The 18,470-nt window shown below is 41.8% G+C and overlaps 1 protein-coding gene across 3 annotated transcripts in view; it reads right to left on the bottom strand.

Annotated features, from left to right (window-relative positions):
• LOC147893347 (uncharacterized) overlaps positions 1–13,853 on the bottom strand; it is a 73,588-nt gene extending 59,735 nt beyond the window's left edge. For all 3 annotated transcript variants that reach the window (XM_087386047.1, XM_087386048.1, XM_087386049.1), the window contains exons 1-2: positions 13,733–13,853; positions 4,487–4,583 (exon numbers count right to left, since the gene is read on the bottom strand). In XM_087386047.1, coding sequence (XP_087242173.1) covers positions 4,487–4,567 — 81 coding nt within the window. In that variant the 5' untranslated portion in view covers positions 4,568–4,583; positions 13,733–13,853. The remainder of the gene's footprint in view (positions 1–4,486; positions 4,584–13,732) is intronic.
• Between the last annotated feature and the right edge of the window lie 4,617 nt (positions 13,854–18,470).

Raw genomic sequence — 18,470 nt, 5'->3', positions numbered from 1 at the left:
ATGGCGGCGATCAACAGCAGAAGTGGGGTAGAAGGGGAGGCGGAATGAGCAGTAGTAGTAGGAGGCAGAATGAGCAGCAGCAGGAGATGGAATAAGCAGCAGTAGGAGGCGGGATTTCCAAGGCAGCAGCTCCACGAATCAGCAATAGCAGCTCCACAAATCAGCAGCACATGGAGAGGCTAAGGGAAGAGAGGGAAGGGCTGTCCTTTGGGAGAAGATAGCTTCCATTTCTGGGCTACCTCACTCCTAAGGTTTGCCCAAGGAAGGGAAAGCTAGAAAGGGGACATGGCTCTGATACCACATGAAGGAACTCGAAGGAGGAGGAAAGGAGACAAGGGAGCTAGAAGGAAACTGGAAATGAAATGAAATGGAAGGGAAGGCAAGAACCAAAACGAAATCACTTACATTACCAAAAGCTCCACTGAGTTGATTGATGTGACAAGTGAAGGTACAACACTCAGAGTGGACACACACACTCAAGTACCATATGTATATGGGATAACTCCCAATATGCCACATGGCACTCTCTCACACAAAGACTCATAAAACTAGTTTCTAGTACACACTAGAACACACTCTTTGACTATGATTTCTCCAACAAGCAAGTGGGCAAAGGCAGAATGGGTCAGTGCGCCGTCACAGGCGGGGTTCTGTCCCAATCACTCGATCGTAGATCATCTAGTAGCCATAAGAGTAGCAACAACTGAGGGAGGAAAACATAGAAAAGGGGCCATTTACTGCTATTTTGTAGACTTCAAGAAAGCATTCAACCTAGTACCACGCAAAAAACTATGGGAGAGTCTAGAAAAGCTCCAAGTCCCCCTGGAACTTAGAGAAGCCACGTACTGACTCTACGAGAAGGTACTAGCTGAGCTAGCACAACCACTCGTAGATGGATCCAATTCCAAAGGAAAGGTCATCATAAGCAGTGATATAGAGGTCAAGCAGGGATGCCCCTTGTCACCAACTCTCTTTGGTCTCTTCATAGAAGAGTTGGAAGATTGGATGACAAAAAACAACAAAGCAGGAGCCCAGGTGGCTAGCTACACATTGTTGTTGCTCATTTATGCGGATGACGTGGTCTTCTTTGCAAACGCTAATAGTGCTATGCAGGCACACTTGGATGCCCTATAATAATTTCTGCCAAATTTCAAAAATGCAGGTCAACATAGCAAAACCAAAAGTAATGGTGATCGGGTCTCGAACTAAACAAATAAATTTCACATTCGAAGGGGAGACTTTGGAAGTAGCTGCTTCATACAAATATTTAGGGCTGGATTTTACAGATAACTACAAGTGGAATGCATGTGTGGAACGTAGGATTTTGGGAGGTTTAAAAGCATTGTAGAGGTTCCAAAACAAATGCAGAAAGGCACGTTTGTGGAACTGGGAGATGAGGAAATTTTTATACACCATGCTTGTGCAAACAGTGGTTCTCTATGGATGTCCAGCCTGGGCGCCCAAGCTCTCCAGGGCTTATTGGAAAAGGATAGAAACAGTGCATAACCGCTTTATTGTAGGCGAGTTGGGAGTTAAAACGCAGACACCGTATCCCATCCTGTTAGCTGAAACAAGTATGATACCACTAGAAGGTGAAGCACTATGCCATTATCTAGGATACCTCAACCAGATTAAGAAGATGGATGCACACCGGATACCACATAAAGCAATGGAAGCCACTAAGACCACGGGCTTGTGCAAAGATGGGGAGGAGTGGATGGAACTATGGGCGACAAAGGTGGCTGATATCCCTGAAGAATAACGTGACATTGGGGACTTAGTGACGCTGAAAATGATACAGAAAATATGGCACGATCCGGGAACAAAAATGCAGTTCTACAAATGAGAAATCAACCTGATGGATAGCTATGCAATGCAGAAATATCTTGGGGAGGACATCTCAATATTCAAAAGGAATTTAATATGCAAAATAGGGACCAGCTCACATGATCTAGAATTGGAGAAGGGTAGATGGATACAACCCAAGATCCCACGCAAGGCGAGGATATGCAAAATCTGCCCTACAAGGGAGGTAGGAGACGAGCAGCACATGCTCCTAAAATGTTGAGCATCCGCACACATAAGGGAGAACCATGGCAACAATAGTTGTAATCTGAAGAATCTATTGGAACAGCCAGCCCACAAGTTTGGAAGCTACTTAAAAGTTTTCTTGGAACATCTCAGCAAAATTCTCGGACTAGCACAGAAAATAGTCCAGCAAATACTCACAATGTAGAAAGATTTGTGAGACTTTTATTTCAATGGTTGTAATGGACCACTATTTAATTTAATAGTGGTCACCAGTCCCAAAGATCTTGAGGGTCTCAAAAGGACTTTAATACAATCATATAATCTGTGTGTGCGTGCGCGCATGTGTGGTGAGAGCAGCGATGGAGAGCTCTGCTGCTCCTCCACCCTCGTTTGTACCCTTGTCGACCTCTATACCCTGCCCGTACATGCCTATACGGCCCTCGTCCCCTTCCGTACCCTCCTTCTCAGCCTCTGCGTCCGTATACGAATCTTGCAGGCTTCGGTCTCTTCCCCGTGCGCCTCCGTACAGCTCCCGTACATTTTCGTACATAAACCGTACCCTGCTGTCCAGCCCACAGTCCTTTCCGTACCGCGTTCGTGTGCTTCTGTACAGCCACCTTTCCCCATCTTAGCCTCTACCGTACCTCTATCGATACCTTTTCCCTCTCCGTCCGTACATTTTTCCCTGCCTATCCCTTCTCTCCAGCAGCCAACTGCTCCTGCTCTGCAGTCTTCCATACAGCAGCCATCTTTTCCTTTCTAGCCCTCCGTACTGGATCTGCAGCATTATGTACAGCCTCGGTCTTCTGCTGCTTTGTCTGATGGTTCCTTTGTTTCGCGCTTGCTCAAGTCAGCAAAACTGGATATTGCAGATGGTCCCTCTTCTCCCTTTCAGTTGGAACTTCTTCGTCAGCTGTGTGTTGCTTCTGTTGCAGAAGTTCCCTCCTCGGGTTCACCTCTTGCTCAATCTTTGGATTCATCCCTTTTGGTCTCCGGTTTTCGACAGGCTCAACAGTTTGGGGTTTGTCTCTTTTTAATGGGTAGGATTCTTTCTACAGCACAACTCTGTCGATGGGCTGAAGCGGCAGTGGGCCCGAATATTATTTCTTCCTTTGTCTTTATGGGCAAAGGGTTTTATTACGCCCAATGTCCTACAACTGAGGTGGTGGAGAGTCTTATTAGCCGTGCTGGGGTTCCTGGGGCAGATTTCTTTGCTTATGTGATGCCCTGGGATCCACTTTTTGATCCGGCTGCTTCTCTTTTGACATATTGTCCGGTTTGGATTACCCTCAAAGCGCTGCCTGTGCCTCTTCTTCAGCATCTTCCTACCCTTGCAACTTTTTTGGGGAGGCCTCTGCATATTCCGAGGCAGGAGTTCCTGCAGGCTACTTGGGATGTTCGACTTTGTGTTCTGTGGGAGATGATGCAACCCGTGCCTTCTACTCTGGATCTTGATTTGGGATTTGCTCATCTGATGCGAATCAGGCTGCATTTTGCCTCTTTTCCTACAGCATGTTATCGGTGCTGCCAGGTTGGTCACTTTGCACGTGATTGCTCTTTTGCTTCCAAGACCACTCCTCCTGCTCCTTCCTCAGTTGTCAAGATTACTCTCCCTTCTCCTCCAGTTTCTGCTATGGCTTCACTAGAGAAGCCTTCTCTTACTGTTCCAAAGCACTATTGGAGAAAGGTAGATAAGTCACAGACCAATCTTTCTACTGCTGCGGAAGTTCAAGATCGGACTCCTATTGAGCATCACCAACCTCCTTCTCCTCAAGATATCAATGTGCCCCTTGATGAGGGCATTATACAAGATAATGTGCATGCTACTTCTCCAGTTGATACTCAAAGTGAAGCTGATATGATCAGCCCTGATTTATCCGATGCAGCTCCTTCGTTAGAAAGTGCAAACATTGCTCCAGTTCCTTTGCCTGTGATGACTATGCCAGAGTCTCTTTCTCAGGATGCAGATGTCTTTTTTTCCTCTGGAGTCTTTTCATCCTATGTTACAAGGGCAAAAAACAAGTGGTTTTTATTGATGGTGCAGTTTCTTCACTGCATCAATTTTTAGAAAGCAACAATATGAAACTGGAGGATGTTGTCTTTGATCCTCCTCCAGTTTGAATCTTGTAACTTTTTACTTAGCTGCCTCATGACTTTTGCTCTGAGGCTTTACTTGTAAATTTTTACTTTGTACTTATTGGTGGGTTTTTACCTCTTTTTGGGGTTTCCCACACAGAAATATAAGATTTCACCCAAAAAAAAAAAGTGTGTGTGTGTGTATCTGTGGGATACTCTCCATTTTTTGGAGACTTTCCCTCTTGTAAAGTTATGACAATATAAATACACTGCACTGGATTTTACCAAAAAAAAAAAAAAAAAAAAAAGTGTGTGTGTGTGTGTATCTGCATGCAACAAAAAGTATTTATTGCGATCAACGAAAGTATAGACTACAAACCCGAGGGGAGAGTGGAAAGTCTCCTAGTACACAATCTAGCAATGAGGTACGGGTGAGATGAAGCACATCATAATCCTCCATTGCACAAAAAGATCACCTTAATGACAAAGACCAATCCAATATTAAAATAGAAGAAATATATTTTAAAAGTTGATGTATTTGCAAATATAATGCATGTTCATGTTTGATAGAGGGTCTAAAACCTACAAATAGTAACATCATCCATTAAAATGGCTCCCCCATTGCATGATTACATTTAGCAAATATGAAACACACATGAAACACGGAACAAACCACATATCTTATACTCATATGATTATTAAAATGGGCTCTTGAGGCCATTGCTTGGACCACATATCTACCCAATGCTTATACCCCATTATGCCATGGTTTCCCCTATTATGGGGGAGTGTGTTAACACGCACCCCCTTAAGGTACAAATGGACTCTTTAATCCCTTGCTTGGACCCATGTCACACTACCCGATTATGCCATGGTTTTCCCTACTGGGGGGGGGGGCAGGGGGGTGTCATAACATGCACCCCTTAGGCTACAAATGGGCTGTTGACAGCCTTTCTTGGACCCATGTCGCACTAATTTGCAAATGCTTTTTTAAGCCCTATTACCACAAGGTTTTCCTTTTAAAATGGGGGCATGTTAACACGTACCTCTTAGACTACAAATGGGCTCTTGAGGAAAACTCTATATCAATATCCTACTCTTTAGGCCATATTTTGCAATGGTTTTACATGTGCTCACACCATTCCCTTGGCCATGCAATAACACAATGCCCATGCCCATGCAATAATACCATATCCATGCCCATGCCCTTTCACAATATGGCCGTGCCCTTGCACGATGTCCGAGCCCATGCCCATGTATAGCACTAAAAGTCTCTTCATGCAAAGAAGCTAGTAAATCTCATTTGATTTATACTTGTGTTGTCATTAAGAGAGTATGCCATGTAAAATGGCTTATACCAATGTGCCAAATTTGTTGTACTCTAAAATGCTATCTATTATGGAAAAACCCCATGTGTTTGAAGAACGCCATTTGGCTATCCATTTATGATGCAAAGACGTAATTAAAGCAGCTAAGAAAACTAAGGAGTCTCCTATACCAAAGATGATTATTTGCAAAATCGGAAAACAAATTACTCAATACCTCAATAGAAGGATGGTAGAAAATAATTTTAGTTGAACATCTTTGCAAGGAGAAGGAACCTTTCACGATTTATTCTTGATTGTAAAAGTCCTAAATCAGCCAACCATGATCATAGATGCTTAAGAGAGCAATTTTACCCAGCCCCTCACCTTGGGCTAAGTTGGCATCAAAGTAAACAATTCTCAACCATAGGTCCAAGCAAAACTACCATGACAAAAAGCCATCCAAGCTCGCACAAAGCTTGACCATAAATGCCAAAGCAACTTATGGAGGGCCAAAATTATAATGTTGAAGCGAGGGAAACTTAATTCTTTCCTTTGCTTCATGACCAACAAGTTGGAAAACCTGAATGAAATCCTAACTCTTGGTCCCAAGAAAGATTTCTTGTTTCTCTTGGGAATCTCCCTATTACATTGACAACAAGCCCAAATAAAGGATATGGAATGCATTTTGCATCCAAATAGTCACAAGGGATCTCAAAAATACTTGTGGTGTGGTCTCGTAGCACCTATAAGCAACGAGCCTTTCAAATATGTCAAGAAACCATATTCCCTATCATTTGTCTAGGGACTACAATTGCAACCGATATGATTAAGGCACCTCATCCTCTCTCAACACAATGGCAATAACTTTGTCAACAATGTGCCGCCCTATAAGTGGTCTTCCATACACTTTTTTTGTGAGCCATGCAATTGCTCCTCAAGTTTTAAAGAAGAGGATTTACTTGGCATGCCCATCCGCACCAAATAAGTTCCTTGCCATCATCAAATAGCTGCCAACAAGAAGAATGAAAAAGTTGCGATGGCAAATACTATCTTTCTTTTTCTTTTTTTTCCAGAGAAAAGAACTTCTATTAATGCTTGTAAAAAAACGATCATACAAGTTGGCAAATACCATAAAAATGCCAACCGTGAAAATCAACGGAAAATAAATGTTGGCTGTCAGAAAGACACTCCTGATGCGAAAGATCCCAGCTCGGCAAATACTATCTAAGACTTTGTTGTTGAAATGTGCTTGCCAATCTGATTGGTGTACACAAAGGTGTCTAGGTGGTCACCAAGGGGCTCTAACAAGTCTTTTTTAAGTCCACTTGCAAGGTTGCATTACACTTTTGAAGAGGGTTGACCTCAACATACTACGCGTTCCTCATGCTATACATGTAGATCCTGTAAATAAATCCTCAAAATATACCACCCAAACAAAGTGGAAAATACGTATCGCTTGGGGAACAATAGCTATCAACCATGTTATTACTAGAATACAAATACTTGGTTGAGACAGGAGATGCCAAAGATGAGAGAGATGGGTTCGCCAAGTTGTTGAGTGTTGTAGCAACCATTCCTAAGAAACAGATCTATGAATCTCTGTCAACCAATGGACTATACCTTGAGAAACTCATGCTTGCCTCCCTAGCATATTTATCCAAGGCTTTCTCCGACTTCACCAAATACCAATCAAAGAGGTAGGGTTACTACCCTATCTTGATCGCTCAAAGTAGAGTCTAATGCCTAGATGAATCCTCAAGTTTGCCCCAAATATATGGATAAAGAATGGTACCTACCAAGGTAGGGCCACTATCCTATCTTGATCTCTCATAGTAGAGTCTAGATGAATCCTCAAGTTGCCCCAAATATGTGGATAAAGAGTGGTACCTACCAAGGATAAAATGACAAATCAAGTGTCGTAATTTGTACTCTATAAAACCCCATCTAAAACCATGGTTGCCACTAATATAAAATCCAATTGATACATTGTGTTAAGTCTATAACAAAGCTCAAATAACTCAGATAAATTTTAGCCTAGGCAGCCTTTAAATGGCATTGTAAATAAGTCATAAGCATTGTGGTATATTTTGCCCAGGTCTATACGTATAAAAGGGGGCCCTGTTGTACCTTGCACTCATCTCATACTTTCAACAACTTTGAATTCCATTTAAACAGCATCTGTAACTAATCTCCAAGCTAATCTAGGATTATCCTTCCTAGCCTATTGCTTGTGCAGCCCATCACAAGCCATGGATTCCAAGCATTTCTCTTGGTAATTGTGCATTTGATATTACATGCTGTTCTGTTCTTTTGTTTCTAGTTGTTATCTCTAGGCTTCCCTAAGCTAGGGGTTAGGGCAGATCTAGTTAGGCTGTTAGTTGGCATAGATACATTGGTATCATAGCACTTTTCAAGGGATTGATGGACGAATTCTTGTCATTTCATTCTGAAATTTGGGGCATAAACATACTTAATGAAATAATCTTTTTTTTTTGGGGGGGGGGGGGGGGGGGGGGGGATTTGCAGCATAAACTCTTGAGCCTTGGGGCTACCTCTCTGCAAAAAATTGTCACGGACAGATGCCTCAATCTCCTGATGACACGTGTCAGTCTCTGAGATCACCAATTTTCCAAACTGCTCAGATTTGAATGATCTGTACCTCAATGTGATCAAGCTGATCATAAGCCCAAAGGTACTGCAGTGAAATTCCCACAGTTAGGCCAGAATTGCCCAGGTTTATGTGACGCAGGCAATTTTCTAAATTTGCAGCGATCTGGACATTTACAGCTCCAAATGGTATTTTGACTGCATTTAGGGAGTCATCTGAGCTGCATCTAACCATGCTCCAGGTTTAGTCCTAGTCAGAGATCATTTTCTTTCTCTTCTACCTCAAACTCTGCGGTGAATTTTTCTGTCAGCAGTCAATGTGTTCGTGCAGACCCTGGAATTTGGGGCTTTTCAGTTATACATGCTATTCTGCTCTATCCTATTCTTCTCATACCTAAATTCCAATATTCATTGAAGATTGAGCCCTTGAAAGTTTGAATTAGGGCAATCTGTGGATCTGCCATGCGGATAGTCTATCTACTATCCCTGGCAGTTGGCATTACTGTTCAGACTGAGTCTTTCCAACCAGTGATTCTACATTGATCAAATAGTGTGTCTACAAAGTGTTTTGGCAGAGTAAACAGTGTTCTAAACATAGCTTTAAACAGTGATCTAAACAGAGTTTTGACAGCACCTCAAATCTAGTTGATTTGAATAGCAAATATGCCTGCAAGGAGGCCTGGCAGTCTTGTCTAAGAAGCAGCAATGGGGAGATTTTGATCCCATCCCTGAGGATGATGCTGTAATGGATACTAGAAGGTTGAGCATTGGTTCTAGTGAGGGAGTCCAAAATGATGGCATTGATAATATTGATACCCTGGGTAGTTGCAGACAAAAGTTAACAGAAGTTCCTTTGATCTCATGTTCCATCTGCATGAAATATTTTGATAGACGCTTATTGTAATTATATGGCCCTCACCTTGATGAGTCTCTGCGTCTCTCTCTCTCTCTCTCTCTCTCTCTCTCACACACACACACACTCATGCCTCTGAAAGGGACATGGCACGATGAAGGTCACAACTGGAAAAAATGGAGGAGGCCCCTTAATCCACGAAAAATTCAACACCCCCACGAAAGGATTAGTGCTCAAGTGTGGTAAGCAAACATAGTGCATGCATGTGTGAAAGGAACGTGCATCATCATGGTTGGGGTAATGAAGGCTTTCGCCTTCATTGGGGGTTGAAGGGGTTTAGGAGGAGTTTAAGTGTTAGAGGGAGGTTCAAGGTTTAGAAGGAGGTTCCAAGGTTTAGAAAGAGGTTCTAGAGTTTAGAAGAGGTTCCAGGGTTCAGAAGGTGTTTAAGGGCTAAAAAGAGGATCCAAGGTTCAGGGTAGAGTAGATGGTGGAGAACTCATGTCCCTCGTAGATCATGGAGGTCAAGGGTTGAGAAGGAAGGAGGAGACAACACCCTCAAAGGGGTCCAAATCGAAGAGACCATTTGAAGCTGCCAATCCGAGTGGTGTAGGAAAGGACAAGGATGCTAAGGATTAGATTGTTTTGTCCAAGTTTAAGGGTTAATCTTGTACCCAAAATGAGCTGGAAGAGTGGTTAAGTTAAATGGAGGATTATTTCATGTTATACCCTAAGAGTGATCAATGAAAAGTTAAGTTTTTCTGTGCTACACTTGGAGGACAATGAGCATACATGGTGGAGGCACCTCCAACAAGAGGGGACACCTATCAACACATGGGAGGACAAAGTAGCAGATGTTTCAGACTTTTGTCTCTCCCCTTGCTAGAGACAAGCTTGTGTGTGAGTGGTAGGAGTTGACTCAACAAGGGACAGTGAGAAACTACATCAATAAATTCTGGAAGCTATCTCTGTTTTCCCATGGCATTGATAATAGCAGCAAGCTACTCAAGTTTATACATGGTCTTCATCCAAGCATAGCTGCTGATGTGTCAGCTCAAAACCCCAGCACTCTTAAAGAGGCCATGAGTCTTGCTGAAATATAAACCCAAGTATACTGAAGGAGAAATGTGTGGGTATTGGTCTCTTGGACAGCATACCTGTGAGTAAGGTTAGCCCTCCAATGGCTTCAAAGCAAGAGGAATCTTCTTCAACAACCTCTCCTGTTCCCAGGTATCGTACTGTGTATGGCAGCAAATTGGGAAACAAAAAACCATATAGGGATGAGGATGCAAAGGCTTTAATCAGGCCTAACCCTAAGGAGGAGCCTAATGTAAAGTGGTGAAGCAAATGTCTCAAGCTATCATTGATAACAGGAAGAAGAAAAACTTATGTTATCTTTGTGCGGACAACTGGACCCCTGGGCATAGGAATGTTTGCAAAGGTAAGGCAGGAGCAAAGTTGAGCATGGTAATTGATATTGAAGATGACCCAATTTCAGATGACCTTGCAGCAGAGACAATTCCATGATTGCAAGAATAAAGGCCAGGGTGATGCTATGATTACTCATGGATCCAAAAGGGAGCCCTTCTTTCCATTCGAACCAGGTGGAACTGTGATTACTCATTGTTCCAAAAGAAAGCCCTCCTTTCCATTTGACCCAGGTGGAACCTCTAAGCCTATTCAGACTGAGGTTGCTGAGAAAACTTTGATTTAGCAGAACATCATTAGTTTTCTATGTTGCTCGGTCTGTCAAAACTTACATCTGACCCTCGAACAGAAGTTTTAAACTGTGCTTTGGAGGTCCTTTTTAATCTTTTGAAAGAAAGGGGTTCAAAATTCTCACCATCCTGGTGGGAGAGCATATTCTATGATGTTCTCTTTCCAATTTTCAATCATATCAGAGATGCAGTAAAGACTATGCAAGATTCAGCTTCTGCAGATGTTTGGCTATGTGAGACATGTATACCTTCCCTACAGCTCCTTTGTAATCTATTCAGTACCTTCTACAAGGAAGTTTTGTTTATGTTGCCATGCTTGCTGAGCTTCTTGCTCGACTGTGCAACAAGACCAGACCAAGCATTGGCCTCCATCTCAATAGGGACTCTCACGTATCTTATGGAAGCGGGAGGTCACCACTTTGATAAGAAGCATTGGTCCGCTACTTTGGAAAGTTTGAGAGACGCATCATAAGATACATGGTCATACACACATAGGCTGATACACAGTGGAAGATTAGAGTTATGCTGACTGCTACTTAATTGATTGTGGCCTTGGAAATCACAAAGAGCTCAATGGATATGGCTGGAGAGGTTGAAAGGGGCTTGATGGTGAGTAATTGGGAGGCTGAGGGGCCTGGGGCCTGAAAGAGAAGTTATTGATGAGGTATTGCTGAAGGCTGGAGGAAGAGTTCAGAGATCTGTTGGCCATGTACAGCGAACCACCGGAGCCTGCTCGTCTTTTAGAGTGCTTACCAAATACAGTGAGGCCCTCAACTGCATCTTCTGGAGGTCAAGGAGGTGGCATAATTGCCGTGAATGAATCACCAGGAGAGTCTAATCCTCCAAGCCCTGGATGGTAAAACACTAAAGGTATGAAGGCATCACTCCCCTGCCAATTATAGGTCCCCTGCCAATTCCTATAACACCAAGGAGAATTCCTCGACTTCATGAATCAGCACAAAAAATGATCACCGGCCATCATCAACAGTGCTGTAAAATCTACAGGGATGTCAGGAAAGATCACGAACCGGATTCATTTCATGCAAATAGCAGTCAAGCTATTATTTTCAGGAGAGGGCAAAATTTGTGATCAAGTATGCCTTGAGCTGGAACCCTATAAAGAGTACTGCTTTGCAGACTTACTAGTAACAGTGTGACCATGTTTTTTAGCTTTGGAGAGGCTACTACAATGAGCAAAGAGTCACCTGAGAAGCTTATTGTGGTGCTGACATGTTTGAAACAATGCAAGAAATCCTTCCTCAGATTGACATTGTTTTTGGAGGAAATGTATCGGCACAGTTTGGTGAAGCAACAATAGGCTTGACACTAGGGTGCCATCTTCCATGAGTGTCGGGGTTCTTTCCCTTGTGGATTTCCTCCTCTCCACTATTCCAGGAGATCTTCTACTAAGGAGTTGTTTTTATTCAAGGACACAAGTTGGATGCTAGAGATTGTGCAAAGTTAGGTAGACTGCTTCCTGGTCATACCTCTTGCTTTGGGCACTAAGGGAGGAACCTGCATTTCAGTCTAAATTATTTCTTCCCCTTGTGTTTGCACATGGTATCATCACAATCTCTTTAGCACAGTTGATCATACTATTGATAGGGGAACGTATGGTTGATCTTCTCAATCTTTATGGCCCCAATAATAAAGGGAATCGTGTCCTTTTCTGAAAGGAACTTCTCACTTGCGCCCCCATTGTAGACTCATGGATTATTGGAGGTGACTTCAACATGGTGGAGTTGCCCTCATACAAAGGAAGAGAAGGTGGCATTCACTCACTGGGGAGAGCATCTTAGGAGGCCTTCTTTATCCAGTTCAGTGGCAAAGATGCTTGGAGAGATGATACTTTTCACACTTTGCCTCATTCGCTCCTATTCTCAGAGTTAAACAAGAGACTGCAGATGTCGATCCATGGGAGGCACCTCGGTATGCATTGCAAAGGAGTTTTCACCTCAGATCACTTTCCGATGGTTATGATGATTTTTGAGACACTACTCTATTAGTATCAGGATTCCAAATGCCTTGCTTCTTGTGCCGGGCATCCTTCTCTCAGATTTTGCCATCATTGCTAGCCCCTCTTGCCGAAATTTGCCATCTCTACCTAGCGCAAGCTCTGTAGATGCTTCTTCTTCCCGGCTGAATTCTTAGTCCCTATGCTATCCTCCTCTTCTACCATTCCTTGCAGCCATCGCCCTTCTAGTGGACGATTTCCTTTTCTTTCATAGGGATCTCAAATCTTAAGGATTTTAATGAGTCCAAAGTTTTGGGGAAACATCTTTAGTTTCCATGGGTATAGATAGATGCTTCGACGCTAGTCAAGTTAGTTTCTAAGTGCACAGGTGTATCTATTCCTTGGACCAAGAGTTGGTCCCTAGTCTCGAATTGTCTTATACTTTTTGAGGGTTTTTTTGCAGTTTGTGCTTTTTGGTTGGCCTTTAGTTCGCGACAGATCCACAAACTTGTGTTGTAGCAATCATACCATGTGCGTATGCGGTGTATTGTGGTGGTATGGGGATGCCCTAATCCATCACATGCTGCGGGGTTATGCCAGAGCATCCAAATTTCATGTAATTCAACGTATACCTCAGCAAGCCGAAGAAATGAAGAATACCATTGCCTCATCGGTCGCGGCAACGTGACGTTTCTATGGAGTCTAGTTTTGCAGGAAAAACTGCTAGAAATATGTCAAGAGCAAACGCAGGCAGGCAAGCAGGTCATCTTGACAAAGCTACGATAGTCCTCCTCGCTTGATTTGTAACAGGGTTTTTGTTCGCCGTCCGCATTACGGTCGGAGAAAAAAGGGCACGACGACGACTGGATTTTTGAGTGGCAGAGTTGGAACCTAGACGGAGGTGGTCTCGAGGGCCTCACAAAAGCCACATATTTCACTGCAGATTTCCACAGCATCAAGATTTTGTTCTGATCGCTGCAAACAGATTTTGTTTTTGCATCTTGTAAACGGATGCTTCTTAAATCGCAAATCACGATGTGGGGTTTGACAATCGAGGATGCAGTCAGATTTTGGACAATAATGGAAAATGGACTGTTTCACCTATTCATCGAATCACCAGAACTATGCACTGCAATGAAATTCAACAATCACACAATCAATGCTGAAAGCTGTTGAATCATTCACATACCCTCCAATTTTCACCGTTTTGCGGTTATTGTGGAAGAGGATCCTCTGACATGGCATAGCCCCTCGATCGACATATGGCATAACCTTTGATCACCACGTTAAACTCATAAATAAGAAAGATAAGATAAGATAACAAGGACACATAACTTCCCTAGCAACATAACTTTTGCTTCTACTAGCTTCTATGCTAGATTATGCCACGTGACCAGGCAGCAAAATGCTCTTATGAGTTTTTGCACACTAATTGAATGGTGAATGCTTGCTTGTTTGTCTTTTGGTGCATGTACCGTTACTTGCCCCTTTCAATTTTAATATGGCTCAAACGATTACTTGCCCCTTTCAATTTAATATGGCTCAAACGATGCATTTCCAAAATTTTGTGAGCAAAGTATTCTACATTAGAAAGTCCTCCTTTACAAGACAATGGGCATCGCACAAGCTCTTGCTTTATTTCACTTGCACATGCAAAGAACAAAAATGTAGTCACATTTGTTACACTAATTTTTGAATAAATGGGTAGCATGTATTCTGTAGGTGTATATATTCTTTCTTTTTTTTAAATTAGAAAGTGTGATTGACCAACAAAATACAAGCAAGAAAGGAAACAGTCTATGTGCTACACCAGGCTTTGCATGAGCACATGTGTCCCTTTGCATGTGTAAAGTAGCTCAAACATGGTGGTGAAAAGGAATGAGAGGAGCAATTCACATGTAGGGATGGAGGATCAATCAATTGGAGCTAGGAGGAGAGAAATGAGGGAAAGTTGGGGTGGAACGCCTTGTCACAAATTTGAAATCCCCCAAAATATATATTTAGTAAAGGCCCATCCAGTGAGCTAGCTTCATTTAATAATTCATTAACACTAACCCTCACATTGCATTAATCCAAAACTTCAAGTGTAGCTAGTTTGAAAGTCGAAACCAAAAAGCCATCAGTTCATAATCCCCTTATAGGGATATGGAGAAACACACTATACGTCCATGTACATGATCAGGAACACCTTGATCAAGCTATGGACCATATATATATACATATGCATAGATGTAAATATAAATATAAATATCAGTGTATATATATATATATATGTATATATATACATATATATATGTATATAGACATACATGTATGTATGTATGTATATATACGTATGTATGTATGTATATATACATATGTATATATACATACATACATATGTATATATACATACATACATGTATGTATATATACATACATATATATATACATACATACATACATATATATACATACATATATACATATGTATATATACATACATACATGTATGTATATATACATACATGTAAGATACATATATATATACATACATACATGTAAGATACATGTATGTATATAGACATACATACATGTATGTATATATACATATGTATATATATGTATAGATATATACATATATATATATACATATATATACATATATATACATATATATCTATACATATATACATACATACATACATATATATGTGGATAGACATGATCAAGAATACCTTGATTGAGGTACATACATCATGGAGGGTGAATTCAAAGCATTCATTTTGAACAACCTATATCTTTTGATTTCCAAATCCATACGGGGTCAAATCAACATGTCAAGGTGTGATTTAGATGACCATCATGTTTTGACAATAGTTAATAAAGTTACCTTCACCAAAATAAGCATTATACGATAACTAATTTTATCCTCCAAATTTGGAGCAAGGTCTCACATTTTAGACTATCATTATCAAGGACTGCGGATGAAAATTATCTTTGGCAGGCCTGCCTTGACCATGGCAGGTCTCCTTGTTTTCCTCCCATGGTGGCAAACTATCCGCTACGATGCTCACATTTTCCATTTGGTTCAACCATTTGGCCCAAACTTTAACTAATCAACTCTCTCCCTATTCTCTCTCTTCCAAAACATTTCAAACATTCATTCCCACCATTTTCTAGTAGTTGGTTGCAAAATATCTTCATTCCACTCTTGATTAGTCATTCTCTCTCCTCTTTGCTCATGTTTTTCTTCCACATTCAAAAATCTCTCAGAGAAACTTATGCCCAAGCTTTGTTGCTGGATATCTTATGGGTTGATGAATATGTTGGATGCAAGGGTGGAACCAGAGGGTCTTTTGGTGGGGGGATGGCTTCTATTGGCCACTACATCAATAGAGTGGCTCAACACATTTTGGTCTTCCATTGACAATTATCGCCAGGTGGAAAGATGAATATCATGAAACATTGTTTCCTTTTCCATGTTAAGTAAAGTTGAGTATTATTTCCTTTTGCATGTTCTATTGAGATCTGAAGTTTATTTGGCATGTAAATAAATTTGAGATTGCACATACAAAGACAATTCAAAAAAAGACACTTTATTATATTGAAAAGAGGCTAATACAAGACTAATGCCCGCAGGCAGAGTACATGAACTCTAACTATCGCCCAAGGTGGAGCATACAACATTCCTAGGTGCCCTTGGGCTTCCTAAGATGGACAATAAACTGCATGTCTTTGGCGGTCACAATGATCCTTTTCGTATGGATGGCAGCCAGCTGGGTGTAATCCATGAGGTCTACTAGGTAGGCCTCAGCTACATGCTGCATGGCAAGCAAGGCATCTCTAGAAATATGGCAAGGCATCTCTAGAAATATGCCATCGAGCATCCACAACTCCACACCTATAATACCGGGACATTGGGCTATTGTTGAGGTCCTACATGACCTCGCGTACCACCCTTGCAAAGCTCGCCATCGGGATGAGCAGATCAATGGATTTTTGAAACTTTTTGATCTCGCGAAGTACCATCGTCCAGGGCTTGAATCTGTATCACCTCACTAGAGGAGGGCCTCTTTGCCCTTGATGTGGAGGCCTCTTCCTGGATGTGGAGGGTCTCTTTGCCCTAGACCTAGAGCTCGATGTCCTCTCCCCCCGTGGGTGTGGACCTTAATTCTCTGCTCTTGACTTAGTCCTCTACTCTATCCTTTGCTGCTGCTCTTCCTTGCACTCCTCCTTTGTGCTCTCTGAGTCATCGGCCTCTGCATATGATCCTCTTGTGCCTTTCTCTGTCCCTCTGTCTGTGGGCCTACCCCTTGCTCCCTCTCTAGCCTCCGGAATGGCAGTTTCTCACTTCGACGAGGATCATCGGGGTGAGAGGGGGGGAGATATCACTCTCTTTCTCTAAGTCTGGAGGTGGGTCTTGCTATGCCAGTCTTCGTGGTGCCTTGATCTTAGGCTTGGCCATGGGGGATGGAGAGAGTGTGCGAGAGAAAGGGTGAGGGTGCTACGAGAGAAAGGGTGGAAATGTCAGGGGCAAGTGGGAGGTGGTGTGGGAGTGAAGAGCTCTTTAAACAATGAAATGAAAATGAGGGCCCATTCTTTTATATAGGGCCCAAAACCCTATTTTTAAAAAATATTTTTTTAAAATAAAAACTCTAAAAAAAATAAAATTGTTGCAACCTTGAGCTAAATACTTATAATTAACATCCAATAACTCAAAATTTCTCATTTATGCTGCAACTCATGGCCATTATACGTTGGCTTTACTGCAAATTACATAACTAAAATTACAAATAAATTTCGAAATTTATGCATGGGCATCCACATTGGAAGAGTCTACCCCATCATTTTCATCTGTCTCCACCCATATGTGCCCTTGTCTATGACGGGTTGCACACCACCTTGCATGATATTGTCTTGCATTTGATGAGTTGTATATTCTTCTTTGACGTTCCGCGTTAACATCTTGCACTGCATGGGACACTAAGGACTCTTTGAATGCTAGTGTTGTAGCTGCTCTTATTTCGATACGCATGTACCATGATTGAACCAATTGAACCATTGGGCTTGACTTAGTTCTACCACCCCCGTGTTGGGTCACTCTATTATATGCACAACGTGCTTGCCAATGCGATCTTTCCATGCCCTGAGTGGACCACACTTTGATGCTTCCATAATTGCATGCCATGTATGGTGCATGAACATATAAAATGTGCTGCCAAATAGAAAAACAAATTAGTAAATATAGGACCATTCAATATGCACATCTCAATGTCGAAGTTAGAGATTACCATGTACTGTGTGAAATGATTCTTTCCTAAAGCTATCTCCATATTCCGGTTAAAGTCATTCACAACATTGATGAAACACTGTGCATCATCATCTTCAAATCTTTTCTTTTGTAGAGTAAAAATACCAAGCCATCAAGAGCTAACCACATGCGCCTTTTCCAATCTTTTTTTGTCCCTTTCCCCGTCGTTCACAACAAGCATTGTGTAACTTTCTCCATACATCAAACTCATTAGCACATTTAAGCTTGTCATTCTTCTTCTTTGCAGAAAGGAATTATTTTAAAGCCTTGACACCACCAAAGCTTAACTTACAAGGAACATTGCCTCTTTTTCCATATCTTTTCTCATCTTTTGTAATCTTTTCTTGCCCAGAGTGTAGTCCCATATCTGAAAGAACCTTTTCAATTCTTGCAATCATCGTCTCACTCTCTTGTTGGGGCTTCAAGTTATATGCATCAATGATGTACATATGCACCAACTTTTTAATCATTCTCACAATAGCATGAAGCGTACAAATGTGTACTCGCTCTCAAGAGGAATTTTAAGATTTGGGCTCCATGATGGATCTTTTCCTAGAGAATCCCTATCCAGTGCCTTAGTTTGATCTATCTCTGCTAGTTCAGAGGCCCATTGCTTTTGATTCTTTTTACCACC

This window comes from Dipteris shenzhenensis, chromosome 15 (assembly GCF_047967505.1).
Source record: "Dipteris shenzhenensis isolate YYH24624 ecotype China chromosome 15, Dip_SZ_1.0, whole genome shotgun sequence".
NCBI classification, from domain to species: domain Eukaryota; kingdom Viridiplantae; phylum Streptophyta; class Polypodiopsida; order Gleicheniales; family Dipteridaceae; genus Dipteris; species Dipteris shenzhenensis.
This window is presented reverse-complemented; position numbering and strand designations above follow the sequence as displayed.